Below are 19,215 nucleotides of genomic sequence, written 5' to 3'. Positions count from 1 at the left end.
AGAGAGAGAGAGCTAGAGAAAGAGAGGAGACCGGGACGCTGTTGGTGACGTCACCTCACGGTTTTTGATCCACCTTCCAGGCTGTTTGGGATTTGTCACGTGGTCAAAATCAAAGAAAGCAAAGTACTGCGTGGTGACGTCACACGCACTCAGGGGTTCTGCTTACATAACAGCGAAGCATGAGCAATGTTGCCATGGTAACCGCAGTGCCCGGTAGATGGCTTGATAGTCGCGGTGAATGATTATGTTTGTCATTCTCGGCGACAGACTATGAATAATAGACGTCCAATCCAGTTTGACTAGGGAATTGGCAGTGATCGAACCAGTCAAATTAGGTTGGACGTCTATCGTTGTCAATGGCTAATTAGCAGATTACAAAGATTATCTGCTATCATTGAGGGCCACAAGTTGTCCTTTTTTTTTTTTTTAAATCATAAATTTAAAAATGCTTAAAAAAAAAAAAAAGAACAAAAAAAAAAAAAAAGAGTATCATAGTATGAATTTGATCAATATTTTTTTTTCATTCCAAATTGAAAATGCACAAACATTTAAAATAAAAAGGAAAATATTTTCATGTATGTCTCAGTGGTTTTTCATTATTAATTAAAAAAAAAAAAAAAAAACGTTATAAAATACGGGTTAGCATTAGTAAATTAAATAAATACATAAATAAATGAAGGGTTAGGTAAAGTAAATGAAAATCAGAAATAAAGATCATTTTTACATGTATTTGTCGGTTTGTCCATGTGTTTGTTTAGTTAATTAAACATAAAAATATATCTGGCGGAAAACACTCAGGTGACTTGCAGTTCTGCTCTGAGACCCCCAATTTAGCCAACTTTCAAAATTGTCCAGTATGCATGTGTGATACATCTTTGGAAAGCTTAAAATCTCAATTTTCTGGGGGAAGAACATTTTTGAACAGGAGGGCATTTTTTTTTTTTTTTTATGTTTTTTAAACAGCAAAACCCTATCTGGAGGTGAGAGCACGCGAGAGCGCAGTTACAGACTCCATGACTTTAACGAGATATTATCGCGTACTTACCTTGTTTTGATCCAAAATCTCCATGTAGCATGTATCACTGAGTGTCAAGACACAGCCGTGAATTGCCACTGCTGGATTTTGGGGGGGATCTTAAGGGTGAAATATGGTAATATAACAAGGGTCGTGATGCAGAAATCGCAGACATCGAGGAGTAGTCGAGATTTTCTTTTTCATATATTTAGCCTTTTAAACGTTTTTTTCTTCTATTTTTTTGTTTGGATCGATTATTTATCATCTAACATATCAGAGAAAATGTGACAATAACAAAATAAATACAATTAAGCGATAGTTATGAGGTAGATATCCGTGACTTTTTTACAGACGCCATTTTTTTCATTGTGACATAATTTGTTTTAAAGTTAAAGATACGTGAGTGAATAATTTTTTTAAGTCTTTTTTTTTTTTTTTTTTTTAAACGAAATATGACACATCATTTAATGATTCTAAGCCAAAAACGACAGACATTTTGAATAATAACTATAATTAATTACCTTCGTTTTATGGCTGGGTTGAAAGCGGCTGAGCGACGTCTGTAAACGGGGGTTTTCAGGGTATAAAGGACAAATTAAAAATAGTTTGGGGGCTTAATGCGCCATGAATCTGCTACGGCAGCATATAGACATACTGTTCTATCAAACACAACAGTTGTTTTGGCTTAAAATACAGCAGTTTCTTTTAAAGAGGAGTGCAAGAGCAGAAACTGCGTTTTCAGTCTTGTGTTTTCCGCCATATATATAATATACACAGGGCTGTTAACAGACTTGCAGGGGCCCGGGGACAAGAGACCATTATAGGGCCTCCACCCCACCCCACCCCTGCCACCGTCTTGTCACAACAACATACGCAGTACTCTTAACACGTTGCAAGCAATGATAGCGTAAATTGTCAAATTATTCAATTTGAGATGGACGGTTAAATTTAACAGACCGTAATGTGATGTGACACAATATAAACAAACAATTTCCATCTATTGTCCCATGTAGGCTACAAAACAATACAACTGGGAGTGCTATGCCTGCCTGCTAAGCAACAAAACAGTAGAACTAAACATCCTGTGCCTGCCCCCTCCACATCCCTGGGGTTATCAAGCCCACAAACAGTGATGCGCCTGGATTTTTGACAGCAAAGTCATTTATAAGCGTTTGCTATAATGCACAGTGGGTTGTAAACCCAAGATAAATCCAGCCGCCGGACCAGAGTCTCTTCAGCCTCGCACACCTGCTCCCCACAGATTAACATAATAGTATATCCCTGATCTCACATCACCTTCTCTCTCCTCGGATAACGCGAACAGCGTGTCTTGTCATATCGCAGCTCAATAGGCTACAAGCGGCCGGTGACAGACTCGAATCGGGCTTTGGTCATGGTGATCGCGAATGTAAACGTTCAGTGTTTAGCGGCTGTTGTTCACTTACCGACATCACCGTCCACAGCCAACTCTAGCCCTAATTCTCTGGCTTCTTGTCCCCTTTTAAAAACTTTTATCATTTTTTTCTCATTCACCTTTATGATCTTCATCTCGTTTTCTTTTTTTCTTTCCTGAGTACCCAATTTATCACGACTCGCCATGTTTAGAGTTTATAACAGGGGTGGCCAACCCTGGTCCTCGAGAGTCACAGTCCAGCCTGGTTTATAACAATGGCAGATATCAATTACCCGCTTCAGGGCACGTGCATAGTGTAGCCTGTAGTGCGCCAGAGCGGGGTCAAACCATTCTCTGCCAAGACAGAGGAGGTGGGGGGGTGTTGTGCAAAAAAAATTTATATTTGAAATATTTAATATGTTACATTTTTTAAGTATATATCGAGTAGAACATTTAAATAAAGAAATATGTGAAAATAAAGTAAAATAAATTAAGGGTCATTTAGTAGCCCCTATGGTCCTGAGGCCCGGGTTCAATATACCCGGTTGCCCCCCCACCCTGTCCACGGGCTTGTATATTTACTAGGGCTGTCAAATTTATCGCGTTAACGGGTGGTAATTAATTTTTTAAATTAATCACGTTAAAATATTTGATGCAATTAACGCATGCTCGGAATGACCCGTTCACGTGTTGCCTCAAACAGTTCACAATGACGCCGTTTTAGCATGGACACAGTGGACACAGGCATTCATTGGACCGCGCCTTTTATTAGATTAAGCTTTGGCAGCCTTACTAACAGTCATGGTTGCCCAACTTCCCATCATGCATTTGGGCGGAGCAGGAGCCGATCTTTTTCTTAACACGCCTAATTGAACGCAACGCAGAACATACTGTATACCATTTGCAGCCACCACTGACAGTCATGGTTGCCCAACTTCCCATCATGCATTTGGGCGGAGCAGGAGACATTCTTTTTCTTAACACGCCTAATTGAACACAACACAGAACATACTGTATACCATTTGCAGCCACCACTACAGTCACGGTTGCCCAACATCCTATTATGCATTTGGGCGGAGCAGGAGACGTTCTTTTTCTTAATATAAAATTACTATAACTTTTACTCAAATTTATCTTTTAAGATAGTGTAAAGCGCTTTGAGCACCTTGAAAGGTGGAAAAGGGCGATATAAGTATAACACCATAACTACAAGTCTTTCTATCCGTGGATCCTTTTAACAAAGAATGTTAATAATGTTAATGCCATCTTGTGGATTGATTGTTATAATATACAAATACAGTACTTATGTACAGTATGTTGAATGTTTATATCAGTCTTGTGTCTTCTTTCCATTCATTCATTCATTCATTTTCCATGCCGCTTTTCCTCACGAGGGTCGCAGAGGTGCTGGAGCCTATCCCAGCTAACTCGGGGCAGTAGGCAGGGGACACCCTGAACTGGTTGCCAGCCAATTGCAGGGCTTTCCATTCCAACAATAATTTATAGAAAAATATGGCATATTTCAGAGTTGGTTTGAATTGCGATTATCATTTTTAAGCAGTGATTAACTCGATTAAAAATTTTAATCGTTTGACAGCCCTAATATATACATATATTAAACATGTATTTTACGTTTTTCTATTACAAAAAAAAAACGACTTTAAAAAATTTTAAAAAGGAGAATATTTTCACCAATATCTCAGTGCTCAGTCTTTTTTGTTATCTTTAAAAATGATAATGATAATGATGCCAAATTCTGCAAATATTTTTTGCACCTTTTTTTATGATAATAATTTTTTAAAAAATAAGATTATATCCATGAATTGTATTCCTTCGTGTGTCCATGTTTGTTTTTTATTATGAGAAAAATATATATTCTCGATGTATTTTACTTTTTACAAAAATAAAAATGCATAAATTAAAAAACAAAAAAACAGAATATGTGCAAATATGTGTTTGTGCTTTTTTTCATGTATATCACCTTATGTGTGTGTGTGTGTGTGTGTGTGTGTGTGTGTGTGTGTGTGTGTGTGTTTATTGCTAGAGTTCTCTTTGTATAGCGGTGGAGTCCCTCTTTTCCACCCCCTTTTTTCATTGCCTCTTACATAACAGGACCACTGCAGAGGAAGAACACTGCAGCGATGAATGACACACACACCCACACACCTACACACACTGCACCAACTGACTGCAGCCACCAGTATTGCTCTAAACATTTTCCCATCATTCGTGGCATGACCAATTTCTAATCAAAATCAATTACAAACCAGGTTATTATTATTAAATATGTTGATAATACACTCCACAGTGTCAACAAATTTCTAAAAAGTTGTGACGATTCTACATTGGCATGAAAAAGTATCTGAACCTTTTGGAATTTCTCACATTTCTGCACAAAATCACCATCAAATGTGATCTGATCTTTGTCAAAATCACACAGAATTTCATCTGTGTGATTTTGACATACAGATACAGTGACTGCTTTAACTAAAACCACCCAAACATTTAGTTATCATATTTTAATGAGGATAGCATGCAAACAATGACAGAAGGGGGGAAATAAGTAAGTGAACCCTCTGCCTAAGGAGACTTAAAAAGCAATTGAAACCAATTTTTACCAAACATTTTAAGTCAGTTGAGTGTCCAATCACTGATGAGTGGTTTAAAGCTGCCCTGCTCACTATAAAACACACACCTAGCAAGAATTGTCTTGATGAGAAGCATTGTGTGATGTGCATCATGGCTCGGTCAAAAGAGCAGTCTGAAGACCTGCGCTCAAGGATTGTTGATTTGTATAAAGCTGGGAAAGGATACAAAACCATCTCTAAACTTCTGGATGTTTATCAATCGACAGCCAGAGAAATTGTCTACAAATGGAAAGAGTTTGGCGCTATTGCCTCTCTCCCAAGGAGTGGCGTCCCACCAAAGATGACGCCAAGAGTTCAGCGCAGAAGACACAGAGAGGTAAAAATGTAATGTTTGCAAAAAGGCACTTGGACACTCCACAGACGTTTTGGCAAAATATTTTGTGGACTAATGAAACCGAAGTTAAATTGTTTGGGAGTAACACACAACGTCATACGTGGAGGAAAAATGGAACAGCTCACCAACATCAACACCTCATCCCCACCGCGAAGCACGGTGGAGGGAGCATCATGATTTTGGGGCTGATTTGCTGCCTCAGGGCCTGGACAACTTGCAAGCATTAATGGAAGAATGAATTCAAATGTTTTGCAGGATGTTTTACAGGAAACCCTCTGCAAACATCTGGTGAGCGAGGAGTTGATTTTCTCAAATTAACCAACAGGAATGCTGTCCCTCGCGCAGAAATCAAGGATTAAAACACTGACGTCTTATTAAAATGATAAACGATTCTAGGCAGGTCACAAGTTAGCCAAAATGAATTAGCAACATTAGCTGCTTTTTTTGGTAATCCTTGATGTAGCCCTAATTATTTCCAGCAACAAATCGTAAATTGCGTTTGACACCCCTAACCAGTGCTGTTAACCTTACTTTGAAAAGTAATTAGTTACCACTTACTTGTTCAAAAAGGAATTGAGTTAGTAACAGTTACCTCATTGTAAGAGTAATTAGTTACTCAACAAAGCAACTGACGTTACTTTTCATGTTCTACACGTTATTACGTTATACATTCTGTAACATCTTTCACATCAAAGATATTCATAGTAACTGAGTGACCTGATTTTTTTCCATTCAACAACAACAAGAACAACAAAAACATGGTTCACACTTTTTACATTAAAAAAAAAATTTTAAATCACCTAATAGATTGTGTAACGTATACAAACTTTAACCTTCAAATGCTGGGAGAAGAAAAAAGCCTTTTTGTCTTTGCTGTTGTACTTAACCTGCACCGAACCTTGACTCCCGTACCGAGGTACATACTGAACCGTGACTTGTATATTGTCACATCCTTAATATGTATTAGTGCTGCAATGATTAATCGATTAACTCAACTAATTCGATTAGAAAAAAGATTCAAGAGTCAATAATTTGCATAGGAAAGTGTCAAGAGTCAAGAATTTGCATTGGACAAGGTGATGATGCTGGAACTTTGGTTTGGTGCTGATCCAGTGAGATTTACAAAGATGAATGCCTGAAGAAAACATCAAAATTCTCTTAGTCCTTGATGATATGGGGCTGCATGTCAGGAAAAGGCACTGGGGAGATGGCTGTGGTTAAATCTTCAATAAATGCACAAGTTTGCATTGAAATTTTAGCTTTTTTATCCCTTCAATTAAATATGATGGTCATTTTCCAAGATGACAATGCATCATGCCACAGAACTAAAACTGTTAAAGCATTCCTTGGAGAAAGACTCATCCAGTCAATGTCATGGCCTGCAAATAGCCCAGATCTCAACCCTATTGAAAACCTGTGGTGGAAATTGAAAAAAAAAAAAAAAAAGGCCCACAGCAAGGCTCCGAACTGCAAGGATGACCTGGCAACTGCAATCAAAAAGAAAGGGCACCAAATTGATGAAGAATACTAATCATGTCCATGCCTCAGAGACTGCAAGCTGTCATAAAAGACAGAGGTGGTGCTACTAAATACTAGAGATATGTTTTAATTGTTATTTGTTTCTCATGATTCCATATTTCTTTCTTCAGAATGGAGTGATTCCATTTATATTTCCCTGCACTTGCTCTATAAAAGTGACATTTACTGACCACCACAATGTTTTATTCTTCTAGTGTTTCTGAATGCTAAAGAGTTGCACTTTTGAACTAATTCCTTAATTTTCTTTTTCAAGCTTTTTATCCGAGTTTTTTCTACATGATAAAATTTTTGAGTGAGTGCTCATCCGAGACAGGTGATTGCATACTTTTTGCTCGGGGTTGTAATTAGATTACTCACTGCTGGAAAAAAAAAATTAACACTGTTAGAAATGCCATTATGAAAGGGAACCACGGATAGAAAAACTTCTTAAAGTAGTAGTAGTAGTTGTTAAAAGATAAATGTTATGAGTTGATATTGAAACCCTCTTGATCTTTTATTTTTTATAAAATTAGTTTACATTATATTAAATAGTATATACAGTGGGGCAAATAAGTATTTAGTCATCCACCAATTGTGCAAGTTCTTCTACTTATAAAGATTAGAGAGGCCTGTAATTGTCAACATGGGTAAAGCTCAACAATGAGAGACAGAATGTAGAAAAAAAAAACAGAAAATCACATTGTTTGATTTTTAAGGAATTTATTTCCAAATTAGAGTGGAAAATAAGTATTTGGTCACCTACAAACAAGCAATATTTCTGGCTTTCAAAGAGGTCTAACTTCTTATAACAACGTCTAACGAGGTCTAACGAGGCTCCACTCGTTACCTGTATTAATGGCACCTGTTTTAACTCATTATCGGTATAAAAGACACCTGTCCATAATCTCAGTCAGTCACACTCCAAACTTCACTATGGCCAAGACCAAAGAGCTGTCGAAGGACACCAGAGACAAAAATGTAGATCTGCACCAGGCTGGGAAGACTGAATCTGCAATAGGTAAAACGCTTGGTGTAAAGAAATCAACTGTGGGAGCAATTTTTAGAAAATGGAAGACATACAAGACCACTGATAATCTCCCTCGATCTGGGGCAACATGCAAGATCTTACCCCGTGGCATCAAAATGATAACAAGAACGGTGAGGAAAAATCCCAGAACCACACGGGGGGACCTAGTGAATGAGCTACAGAGAGGTAAGACCACAGTAACAAAGGCTACTATCAGTAACACAATGCGCCACCAGGGACTCAAATCCTGCACGGCCAGACGTGTCCCCCTGCTGAAGAAATTACACGTCCATGCCCGTCTGCGGTTCGCTAGAGAGCATTTGGAGGATCCAGAAGAGGACTGGGACAATGTGTTATGGTCAGATGAAACCAAAATAAAACTTTTGGGTAGAAACACAGGTTCTTGTGTTAGGAGGAGAAAGAATACTGAATTGCATCCGAAGAACACCATACCCACTGTGAAGCATAGGGGTGGAAACATTGTGCTTTGGGGCTGTTTTTCTGCAAAGGGACCAGGACGACTGATTTGTGTAAAGGAAAGAATGAATTGGGCCATGTATCGAGAGATTTTGGGTGAAAATCTCCTCCCATCAGCAAGGGCATTGAAGATGAGATGTGGTTGGGTCTTTCAGCAAGACAATGATCCCAAACACACAACCAGGGCAAGAAAGGAGTGGCTTCGTTAGAGGCATTTCTAGGTCCTGGAGTGGCCTAGCCAGTCTCCAGATCTCAACCCCATAGAAAATCTGTTCGAGGGAGTTGAAAGTCCGTGTTGCTCAACTACAGTCCCAAAACATCACTGCTTTAGAGGAGATCTGCATGGAGGAATGGGCCAAAATACTAGCAACAGTGTGGGAAAAGCTTGTGACGAGTTACAGAAAACGTTTGGCCTCCGTTATTGCCAACAAAGGGTACATAACAAAGTATTGAGATGAACTTTTGGTATTGACCAAATACTTATTTTCCACCGTAATTTGGAAATAGATTCTTTAAAAATCAAACAATGTGATTTTCTGTTTTTTTTTCCCTCCACATTCTGTCTCTCATGGTTGAGGTTTACCCATGTTGACAATTACAGGCCTCTCTAATATTTTCAAGTGGGAGAACTTGCACAATTAGTGGTTGACTAAATACTTATTTGCCCACTGTATTTTTTTTAATATACTAAAGATGCCTTAAGAAAATACTTCGTAGTAATATTAAATAACGATGGTTTAAATATGCTACGTGACTAATGTGGTCTACAGATCAACAATTTAGCTTTAAAGCTACCAAAAGAAAGCACAACGCTTAAAAGTATGAGAGTGAAACGTATGCAAAAAGTATTTTGAGGCAATGAAAAGGTAACAAAAGACTCAAATTAAACACAAATAGTAAGTACTCTGCGCTTTTAACCAATGTGCGCATGTGTTGGACGTCTCGCAGGAAGGAATTGCAGACAACGGTTGTGTTGGTCTCGTGAAAGTTACAAGCTACGTCATCACCCCGAGCGTCCATTGTGCGCATAAAACATGGCGCCCTCTGTCGGTCAAAACGGTCTACTAGATATTATAGATTTTTAAATCGATGGTAAATCGAAGATTGTGTTTCTAATAACATATTTTAGTAAGAATACGTCCGAGGTTCCTTTTAACAACACTGCATAGGATGAAGGATGAACTGTCCACAGTAGTGTTCACTGTCCCTGAAAGGTTAAAAATCAACATATTTTTCCCTTAAAGTAATTTAAACTCGTCTATCTTCTATTCCAAATAACATATTGTAATTAGAAACTCCCGCATCATTGCATTCAGTTTTCATTCGCAATTTGCATAAGTCCCGACATCTTTGGAATCCGGTTTCTCCACTAATTAAGAGCCAAGTATGAATTGTATGTGAGGTGCCTTGTTTGCACACCAAACTTAGGGCGTGGTTCATTATTTTGCAGCTCCAGATGAAAGTACAACTCCAGGTAGTCGTTCATTACTTCCAATTAAAGTTTATATGTATGTTTCACGGGTAAAGAAACCACACACTGTTGACTCATCGCAGTTTATTTCTTCTTTTATACACCTTGGGGAAGAGTCACCACTTCTGTCGTACCGATAATAATAAAAAAAAAAAAATCTCGAGAAAAACATGCACATTGTCCACTTCACTGCACTTTTGCAGGGTGCATGATGGGTAATTACCAGCTTTTTCCATCGGTTAAATAAAATGCATTATGATTTTAAGTCTTACTGTGTCCCATGGCCTTCTGATTTTTTTTTGTTGGTTTGATTGTTTGCTTTTTTTCAGCCTCGCCATTTTGAAGAGGTGGTCATTTCGCATGCAAATGAACCACTGCTCACTCCGCCCCTTTTTACAGCATGTCCAATCAAATATTACCGCAGCACTTTGGATCTGTTAGAGGTTAAAAAGACGGTTTTCCAATTTTTTTGTAGTAATTTGATAGTTTTGTTCATTGCACGCTCACGTTCAACAGTTCCAGAAACTCTTAATTGCAGTCAATAGTAAGCAGAGTTAAAAAGGCTGGAATCTGATCATGATATATGGCTCGTGTGCTAGTTATTATTAACCATATAATGATCTTTAACTCATAAGACCAACTGGTCCACGAACCCAGCAATGCTGTGCTAAGCTAACATAAGCTAAGCTAACCTGTTTTAATGCTACAATCACTTGATAACCCAGCATAATCATATCTCTTTCGTACACGAAACGATTTAAAATAATAATAATAATAATAAAATAAAAACAGTTGCACATTCTGAAAGCAGACAAGAAAATACAGACATACGCACGTAGAAAACAGCAAATCCAGTCTTTTTTTTCTCACTCTGTGGATGACATCATCGATCCGGCCCCGCCCCCTCTTTTGAAAGTCCAGTGTTGAAGATGGGGGGGGGGGGGGGGGGGGGGGGGTCGGCGTGTGCTAACGGTTGTTTTTGGCGGCCTCCTTAGCAGCTATGATGAGTGGCGTGAGGCTGGAGAGTGGTTTGGCCATCTTCAGGAATTGGTGCTGAGGAATGAGGGAGACATTTTTCAAAATAAGTGCTTCCTTAAAAGCAAAACATGCATGTAAACACAATCCTGAAGTTTGGTGCATACGATCATTGAAGTGACCTGGACATGCATGAAAATCAACAGGAAGTGACACGAAAAGGCCCAAAAATCATTAAGAAGAGACCCGTAACAGGACTTAAACTACAATTGCTCATATAGGAACAGGAAGTGACCCAGAATTGCCCAAAAGTGACCCAAAATGAAGATGAAGGGACCCAGGAATGTCCCAAAACCAACAGGAAGTGACCAAACAATGTGCCAAAATCAAGAAATGACTCAGAATCAAGAGAAAGTGACCCAGAATTGCCCGAAAATCAATAGGAAGTGGACCCAGAAATGCCCCAAAATAAACAGGATGTGACTCAGAAATGCTCTCAAAATTATCAGGAAGTGCCCCAGGAATCAATATGAGGTAAGATAGAAATGTCATGAAAACAGCAGGAAGTGACCCAGAAATGCCCCCAAACCATCAAAAAGTGACCCAGAAATGTGCCAATATCAAAAAGTAACCCAGAGTTGCCCTAAAATCAATAAGAAGTAACCCAAAATCAACAGGAAGTGCCGCAAAATTAACAGGAAGTGACCCGAAAATGTGCCAAAATCAAGAGGAAGTTATCCAGAATTGCCCCTAAATCAACCAGAAGTGAACCTGAAATGCCCCAAAATCTCGTAAGAATTTTTACATGTTAAACTGTATGTTTTTTTTTTTTTTTATTACTTTTATTTTGCAATGATAATATAACCGTATGTTTCCATTTTTTTGTCAGCCAACTGTTTTGTGAAGCAGAAGTTTGTATGCACGCAAGGTCAAGGAAAAAAAAAGCGTAATGTAGCATAGCATAACATGCCGTCGCTCGGCCAGCGACGGGGTCGCTCCCTCCCGGCTCAATTCCTAGCCAACTGGAATGTATGAAAAATGCATAGTGGAATACTAAACCAAGAAAGGGTACCCAAGTCACACAGGCGTGAAATCGCTCTCACTTTCGTGACTTTTTGGACAGTCAAATTATCGGCACTTTCAGGAGAGCGAGACTCATGATACGGCCGACCCGCGAGGCCTGTCACGCTCACACGGTGCGTTCAGCAACGGCATGCAAAACGCAATCTCCATATTCTGTGGATCAAATCCAACTGCTTAGCGCAGCACAACAACATTTGGCCATGGCTAAACGTACAGTGGTATGAAAAAGTAACTAAACCTTTTGAGGCTCCGCCTCAACGAAACCTCAATATTTTTCATCAGGCACCTGAACACAGGTCTTAAGGCTCCCCTGATGCAGGTTTGAGGTCAACAGATTTTTTTCCCTTGGAGGAGGAACCTGTCTCGTAAAAAAAGGCATTTCCTGTTCTCACTAGGGGGCACGAGGCCTAATGGGTAATATTTCAATGCACTCGTGTTAAGGGTGGGATACCGCACATACATGCCAGATATGAAAAAGATTGAACGTTGTGTCAAGGAACTATTAGTAATTTACTGAATTTGTCATTTTGCCGACAAAATGGCCGACTATGGCACCACGCCCAGGTCGGACCCGTGAATGAAAACGCACCATTTTAAAAACTTAAGATCTCATATGTCTCCTGAACAGTCTCACCAATTTTGAAGATGATCCAACTAACTCCCTCGGCGAAAAGGTCTCAAATGTGCACCCTGTAAATCGATAAAAATTTCATATTCGATCCAAAATAACCGATTTCCTGTTGGGTTTGGAATATGGGTGTAAATGCTTTTTTGGAGCGGTTTTGGACAAGGTATAGACCCCCCAAATTTCATTGCTCTACGCTGACAGACTCTAATGTTATAGGCCAATTTTAAAATGTCAAGGGGGCGCCACTGAGCCATTTTGTTACATTTTTTTGCAACGTTGCAAAATTATCGAAATTTACAATTTTCCACACATATGTGCAAATTTTGGTGACTTTTCGTGCATGTTCAGGCCTCCAAATTGGCCGTTTTCATTTGCCCTGGGGAAAAAAAAAAAAAATCATTTGCAAAACAATAGGGCCTTCGCACGCTTAGTGCTCGGGCCCTAAATATAAATAAAAGGTATGGAGTAAAAGCCCACCTACCTGCAACAGTTCCTTAGCAGAGCCTCTCTTTTCCACATCCATCTCTAGACATTGGTTAAGGAAGTCCCTGAAGGTGGACGACAGTTTCTCAGGGTTCTGCAATTCTGGCGTCCCGTTGGTGGCGATCAAATAGAGTGCCTAAAACATGATAACAGAAGATGACTTTTCTTCCTCATTTACTTCTAGTTTACCTCATTGGCTGCCACTGACGGCGATAGACGTCAAATCCACTTGTACTGGGAGCGTCTATCACAGTCAATGGCAGCCACTGACTAATGCTCAAAGAGCGGCGCTGACCCTGAGAGGGTTTTCGTTGAGGTAGGGCGGCTCGCCCTCCACCATCTCTATAGCCATGATGCCTAAGGACCAGATGTCCACTTTGGGGCCGTAAGCTTTGCGGGTCACCACCTCAGGAGCCATCCAGTAGGGCGTGCCCACCATGGTGCTGCGTTTGCTCTGCTCCGGAGTGATTTGAGCACAGAAGCCAAAGTCGGCTGTGAGAAAAAGAAATAAAAGAAAAAAAGTTTGTTTTTTTAAGGAACTGCACAACAGACCGTTTCAAAAGAACCCTAGCACCCCCTACCGGTCCAAATGGGCAACAATAACTCAAGAGCGAGCTGCTTATAACTTTGATATTCAAAAGAGAACGTTTTCAATTTTCTTCAAATTTTGAATTCAATGATTGATACTTTTCATTTTTTCTCTTCATTTAAAGCAATATTTACATCGTTACATCTAGATTGGATTACTGTAACTCCCTACTTGCAGCTTGTCCTAAAAGTTCTCTAAAAGGTCTTCAGCTAGTCCGGAACGCAGCAGCAAGACTTTTAACAGGAACTAATAGAAGAGAGCACATCATCCCTGTGCTCCAGGCCCTTCACTGGCTTCCAGTCGAGTTTAGAATTAAATTTAAAATCCTCCCTCTTACATTTAAGACCATTAATGGTTTGGGGCCATCTTATCTCACCGATGCTCTGGTTCCATACCGCCCCAACAGAACACGCCGTTCTCAAAATGCAGGTCTACTGGTAGCTCCCAGGGTTTCTAAAAGTACAGTAGGCACTTGAGCCTTTAGCTACCAAGCTCCAGTCTTATGGAATCAGCTTCCAGCTAGTATTAAAGAAGCCGACACAGTCTGTACATTTAAGATTAGACTAAAAACGTTCCTATTCCACAAAACTTATGGTCATGCTAGTTGAAATCGGACTAGACTCACAGTTCAAACAGCTCAGTCTAAGCTGCACTAAAAGCTATAATGCTGGGGGAAGTACAGCCACTGAGTCCTATCTCCTTTTTCTCACTCTACCTACCAGTTGTCTTACGTTATTTCTCTTTTCAAATTTTAATATCTAGTTGACTAGTCTCTTCATCACTAGTCACCCGGTGTCCCCCCCACTCCCTCTGGGGAGAGGCTATTTTTCAGGAGCAGCCTCCTGACTATCCGGACCCCTGGCTGGATGGACGTCCTCGTAATTCATCTACTGTTTCTGACTGTGTATCATATTGCCACAGCAAAGCCCTTTGAGACAACCTTGTTTTGATTTAGGGCTATACAAATGAAACTGAATTGAATTTTTCTTTTGGCTTCCTTCAAATTGAAAGCACCATTAGGTTGATGTGCCCTACTTAGATTATTTTGATAGCGGACTAATCACTGATTATTTTTGCCATTAGCTTACCAAACTTATTAATAAATGATATGGCATTTATTCTGGGCTTTACATTTCAGTCGTAAATGTGCATTGGAACAAAACCATGTACTGAAAAAAGTTATATTGTGGAAAGTAAATAAGTTGAAACTGTAACTTTTAATTAAAATTGTAACTTTAAATTTAAAATACCGTATTGGCCCGAATATAAGACGGTGTTTTTTGCATTGAAAAAGAGGGGGTCGTTTTATATTCGCGGTCTAGACATTATATCCATTCACGACCAGTGTTGTTAATCTTACTGAAAAAAAGTAATTAATTATAGTTACAAATTACTTCTCCCAAAAAGTAATTGCGTTAGTAACTCAATTACCTGAATGTAAGAGTAATTAGTTACTTGGCAAAGTAATTGGTGATAATTACTTTTTTTCCCCCCCCTCAAAAAAAACAAAAAAAACCAAAACAAACAAAAAAAAAAAAACATTGGCCACACTATGTGAAGTTTTTTGTGAAGGTCTTTGGTACAATTGGCCCGAGCCCTATTCTTTACCCTAATTTACCCTTTACCCTGAATCAACTGTTAAAAGTTGTTAAAATTGCTCCCATTATTGCATTAGTTCCCTTCTGTCTACTTTCGACATATGAATTTTTTAAAACTGTTTCATCATTTAAAGATAGATTCAAGTCAAGATTTTGCCTATTTAGAAGTATTTTAGATGAAAAGTTACTTAGGTTCGCTAGGAAGGTTCTCTACAACAGAGCCGTCCTAAAAAGGCTACTGCTTTAAGATGGCGGCTGTCTACTAACTCATTTAGTGCCATGTCTGTCATTTTGCATCTAGTTATATCTATGTACAGTACATGTGATATCTACCATGTCTATGATATTTACCATAACATGCGGGCGTAGTTTGTACTAGCTATCGGCTACAACATGTATTATTGGAGCTACCTAGCATCGCGTTTGCTCGGCGTCACAACTTTGCCTCCTCCCTACTCCTGCTCTGCTCTGTCGTCTCGGTGAGTCCGTCTCCCTCAGACTTTTCGACCAATATAGTAACGCATAGTAACGCATGCCTTTCCGTCCTCAGTAACGGTAACGGCGTTGCCAAGATGAGAAAAGTAATTAATTAGATTACCCACTACTGAAAAAAATAACGCCGTTAGTAACGCCGTTATATTGTAACGCCGTTATTAACAACACTGTTCACGACGCTAGATGACGCCAGATATCATTGAAGCGATGTTCTGTTATGACAGATCTCAGCTACTCTCCATTCACGACGCTAGATGGCGCCAGATATCATTGAAGCGATGTTCTGTCATGACAGATCTCAGCTACTAGTTTAACCAGCTTGCATTACTTTATTGCAATGTTTTTCCTCATTCAGATTTGTTTCAAGACTACAGTTAGTTAGACATAACTTTGATGGTAAATGCAGTTATTGCAATTTTGTTGTTTTATCACAATAGATTGGTTTATTTACATTTCAAAAACCAGAAGCCATTCATTTACGAATGTGATTGCACTTTAGTTTACATATTTAAATGTTCAGATTTGAATGAGGCAAAATAACATGCTTTTTTCTCTCAAATATGTTGTTATAATCATTTATTTCAGATGTACTGTAATTATTTTCTGTATAAAAAAATTATATGGTGTTCAAAAAGTCTTTTTTTTTTTCAAACTTGAGTCTTGAAAAAGAAGGGGTCGTCTTAAAATCAGGGCCGTCTTATATTCGGGCCAATACGGTACAACAACTCTGACAACTAGAAGCACTGTTGAAAGTGGATGGATGGATTTAAAAATAAAAATGATTTTTTTTTCTTTCATTCATCTTCCTTTCTGCTTATCTTACAAGGTTCGTGGGGGTGGTAGAGCCTACCCCAGCGAAGTATGGGCAGAGTACATCCTGAATTGTTTGTCAGTTGATCGCAGATAAAAACATTAAAAAAAAAAAAAAAAAAAAAAAAGGTTTTTTTCCCCATCTTTAGTTTTTAACATTGTAAACATTTGAAAAAGCAATATTTTCTTTTTCTTTTCCTCAATTAAAAGTGTAAAAATAAAAATAATTAAAATAGAGTATTATTGTTTTTATCCCTTTGTTCTAAGCTAGGCTAATTTATTTCTGTCTGTTAAGATAATCATTAAAAAGGTTTATTAAATATTTACTCTTGCTAATGAATGCTTACAATTAGGGCTGTCAAAATTATCGCGTTAACGCGCGGTAATTAATTTTTTTAATTAATCACGTTAAAATATTTGACGCAATTAACGCACATGTCCCGCTCAGAAAGTATTCTGCCTTTTGGTAAGTTTTACAGCAAGGCTTTTTATGCTGTCCAACAGCGAACTCTTGTGGTCGCTTTGTGACATGGTTTATTGTTTTCTTACCAGTTCATTATGGCTGCACTACGTCTCGGGCTGATAATGTTGTGCTTATATGATCCTTGGACAAGATTTGTCTGTAAGTATGGTTGTTGTAAAGAATGTACATATTATGTTAGTAAGCGAAATGTTATATTTTTTTTTTATGAGACGCTTTTTGTTTATGTTTAGTGAACCTGTATAGCGTGCTAAGCTAACGTTGTTGCTAATGCAATGCTTGTGTACTTTTATTTTGTAGTTTTACGACGGTCTAAAGAGGACAATGGTTTGAGGCCATTTTATTAATAAATCAGATGAAAAAGGAAGAAGAATTATTAAGGCGTCGTTCACTAGCTGTCTAGCTTTGGAAAAAGTAGACGCTTCGGAGTGAGGACAGCATAGACAGATTTAAATGACAGTAGAGTGAAATGCCCACTACAGTTCTTATGTACCGTATGTTGAATGTATATATCCATCTTGTGTCTTATCTTTCCATTCCAACAATTTATTTTTACAGAATATATATATAATTTACAGAAAAATATGGCATATTTTATAGACGGTTTGAATTGCGATTAATTGCGATTAATTACGATTAATTAATTTTTAAGCTGTAACTAACTCGATTAAAAATTTTAATCGTTTGACAGCCCTACTTACAATATAATGAATGTTTACATTTAGATGATTAATTGCTGGAATAGAATGCTTTATGATTAACTGCAATAAGGAGATATTATTTTGTTTGATTACTTTAAACATGTTTGAATCATGATGAAAACTGCCTTGTCATTCAGGCCGGTTAAAACCGGCCTGGGTTCCACAGGTCAACTTCCAGGACAAGCCGCAGACATTAAGAAATTAAACTGTGACACATTTAAGAAATGGTATTTTTTGTTGCATTTTATCTAGACGCCATTGCTTAATGAAAGGTATTAGCACACATGTATATAATTCCACCTCGATGCACATACATAGCCAAACAAGTCCAAGGGGTGTCGCCAGCTTGCTTCCCCTTCCCTTTTAGGGAGACACCCATCTGTTGCTAGGGCCAACCCCCACATAAAAAGAAAGGGTGCGGGAGGGTTCAGGTTAGAGCAATTTTGGTGACTGTATAATGTAATCTAGCATTTCACTGTCTAGCCCCGCTCTCCTTGCCCAAGTTCACAAAAAACTGAGTGCCTTCTCTCCTTATTTTGGGTAATATTATAAATGTCTACCTAAGGAATGTTGTTTGTACTTGACAATTAAGTGGTCCTTCGAGCCGGACTGCGAAAGACCGTGCACGGCCTCGTTTTGCGAGGTACTGGCCACAATTCAACACAATGTAATTTAAAGTCATTTACGTCACATCTTATTAAACGAATACAAAAAGATCAATTAAAAATGAAAATAAGTGCAAAATGAACAAAACATCTCATCAGCCCAAAGACAAGAAGAGCACAACTGAAAAGCCCGCTACTGGCAAACTCTGAACCAACAGGCAACAATAAGTCAACTATGAATTAATGTACAGTGATGCCTAGCTACTTCGCGCTTCAAACTTTGCGCCCTCAGTCCATCGCGGATTTTTTTCCCAATTAAAAACATAAATACAGATGAGCTGACCCAAGGTGATCGCGCCGTCTCACGCTCGCTCCATCCGGCCTTCCCTCCCGCCGCTGCTATTTGCACGTCAGAACTGGAGTTGCTTATTAAAGTAAACGATGATTGACACACGGTTAAGATTTGATCTTGCCAGGGAGACCTTCAAAGCACCTAATGCGTCAATCATCGTTTAACTTGTTAAAGAGTTGCTGTGGCAACTCATTGTATGTAAGCTCCTCCCAGGGGATACAATTTTTGACGGTGGTAACTACATTGGCACGTCACCGGCGGGCGTACCATATTCAATGGATGACGATCTTGGCGAAAAGTATTGCCTAAGCAGCCTGATTTAGAATTCCCGTAAAGAATGATGGGAAACAAAAAACGCTAATTGTCAACTTATTATTATAAATATTCTTGTAAGTTAATTTTATTCCTGACACTGCGTTTCGGGGTTTCAATATGTTGTGCCCCCTCCGCCCCAAAAGTCAAACTTCGCCGATGAATAAAATTACTCGGATCAGTTTTTAAACTCGAGTTACTCGATATACTCGAGTATTTG

General features: G+C 38.7%; 1 protein-coding gene across 1 annotated transcript in view; it reads right to left on the bottom strand.

Annotated features, from left to right (window-relative positions):
* Positions 1-10,823: 10,823 nt before the first annotated feature.
* LOC130911210 (serine/threonine-protein kinase PAK 1-like) overlaps positions 10,824-19,215 on the bottom strand; it is a 57,497-nt gene continuing 49,105 nt past the window's right edge. The window contains exons 14-16 of the mRNA XM_057829019.1: positions 13,348-13,544; positions 13,051-13,188; positions 10,824-10,936 (exon numbers count right to left, since the gene is read on the bottom strand). Of these exons, the coding sequence (XP_057685002.1) occupies positions 10,850-10,936; positions 13,051-13,188; positions 13,348-13,544 (422 nt within the window). The 3' untranslated portion in view covers positions 10,824-10,849. The remainder of the gene's footprint in view (positions 10,937-13,050; positions 13,189-13,347; positions 13,545-19,215) is intronic.

The sequence above is a fragment of the Corythoichthys intestinalis genome, unplaced genomic scaffold (genome assembly GCF_030265065.1).
Source record: "Corythoichthys intestinalis isolate RoL2023-P3 unplaced genomic scaffold, ASM3026506v1 HiC_scaffold_23, whole genome shotgun sequence".
NCBI lineage: Eukaryota > Metazoa > Chordata > Actinopteri > Syngnathiformes > Syngnathidae > Corythoichthys > Corythoichthys intestinalis.
Note: the sequence above shows the minus strand (reverse complement) of the source record. Positions and strands in the feature narration are given on the sequence as shown.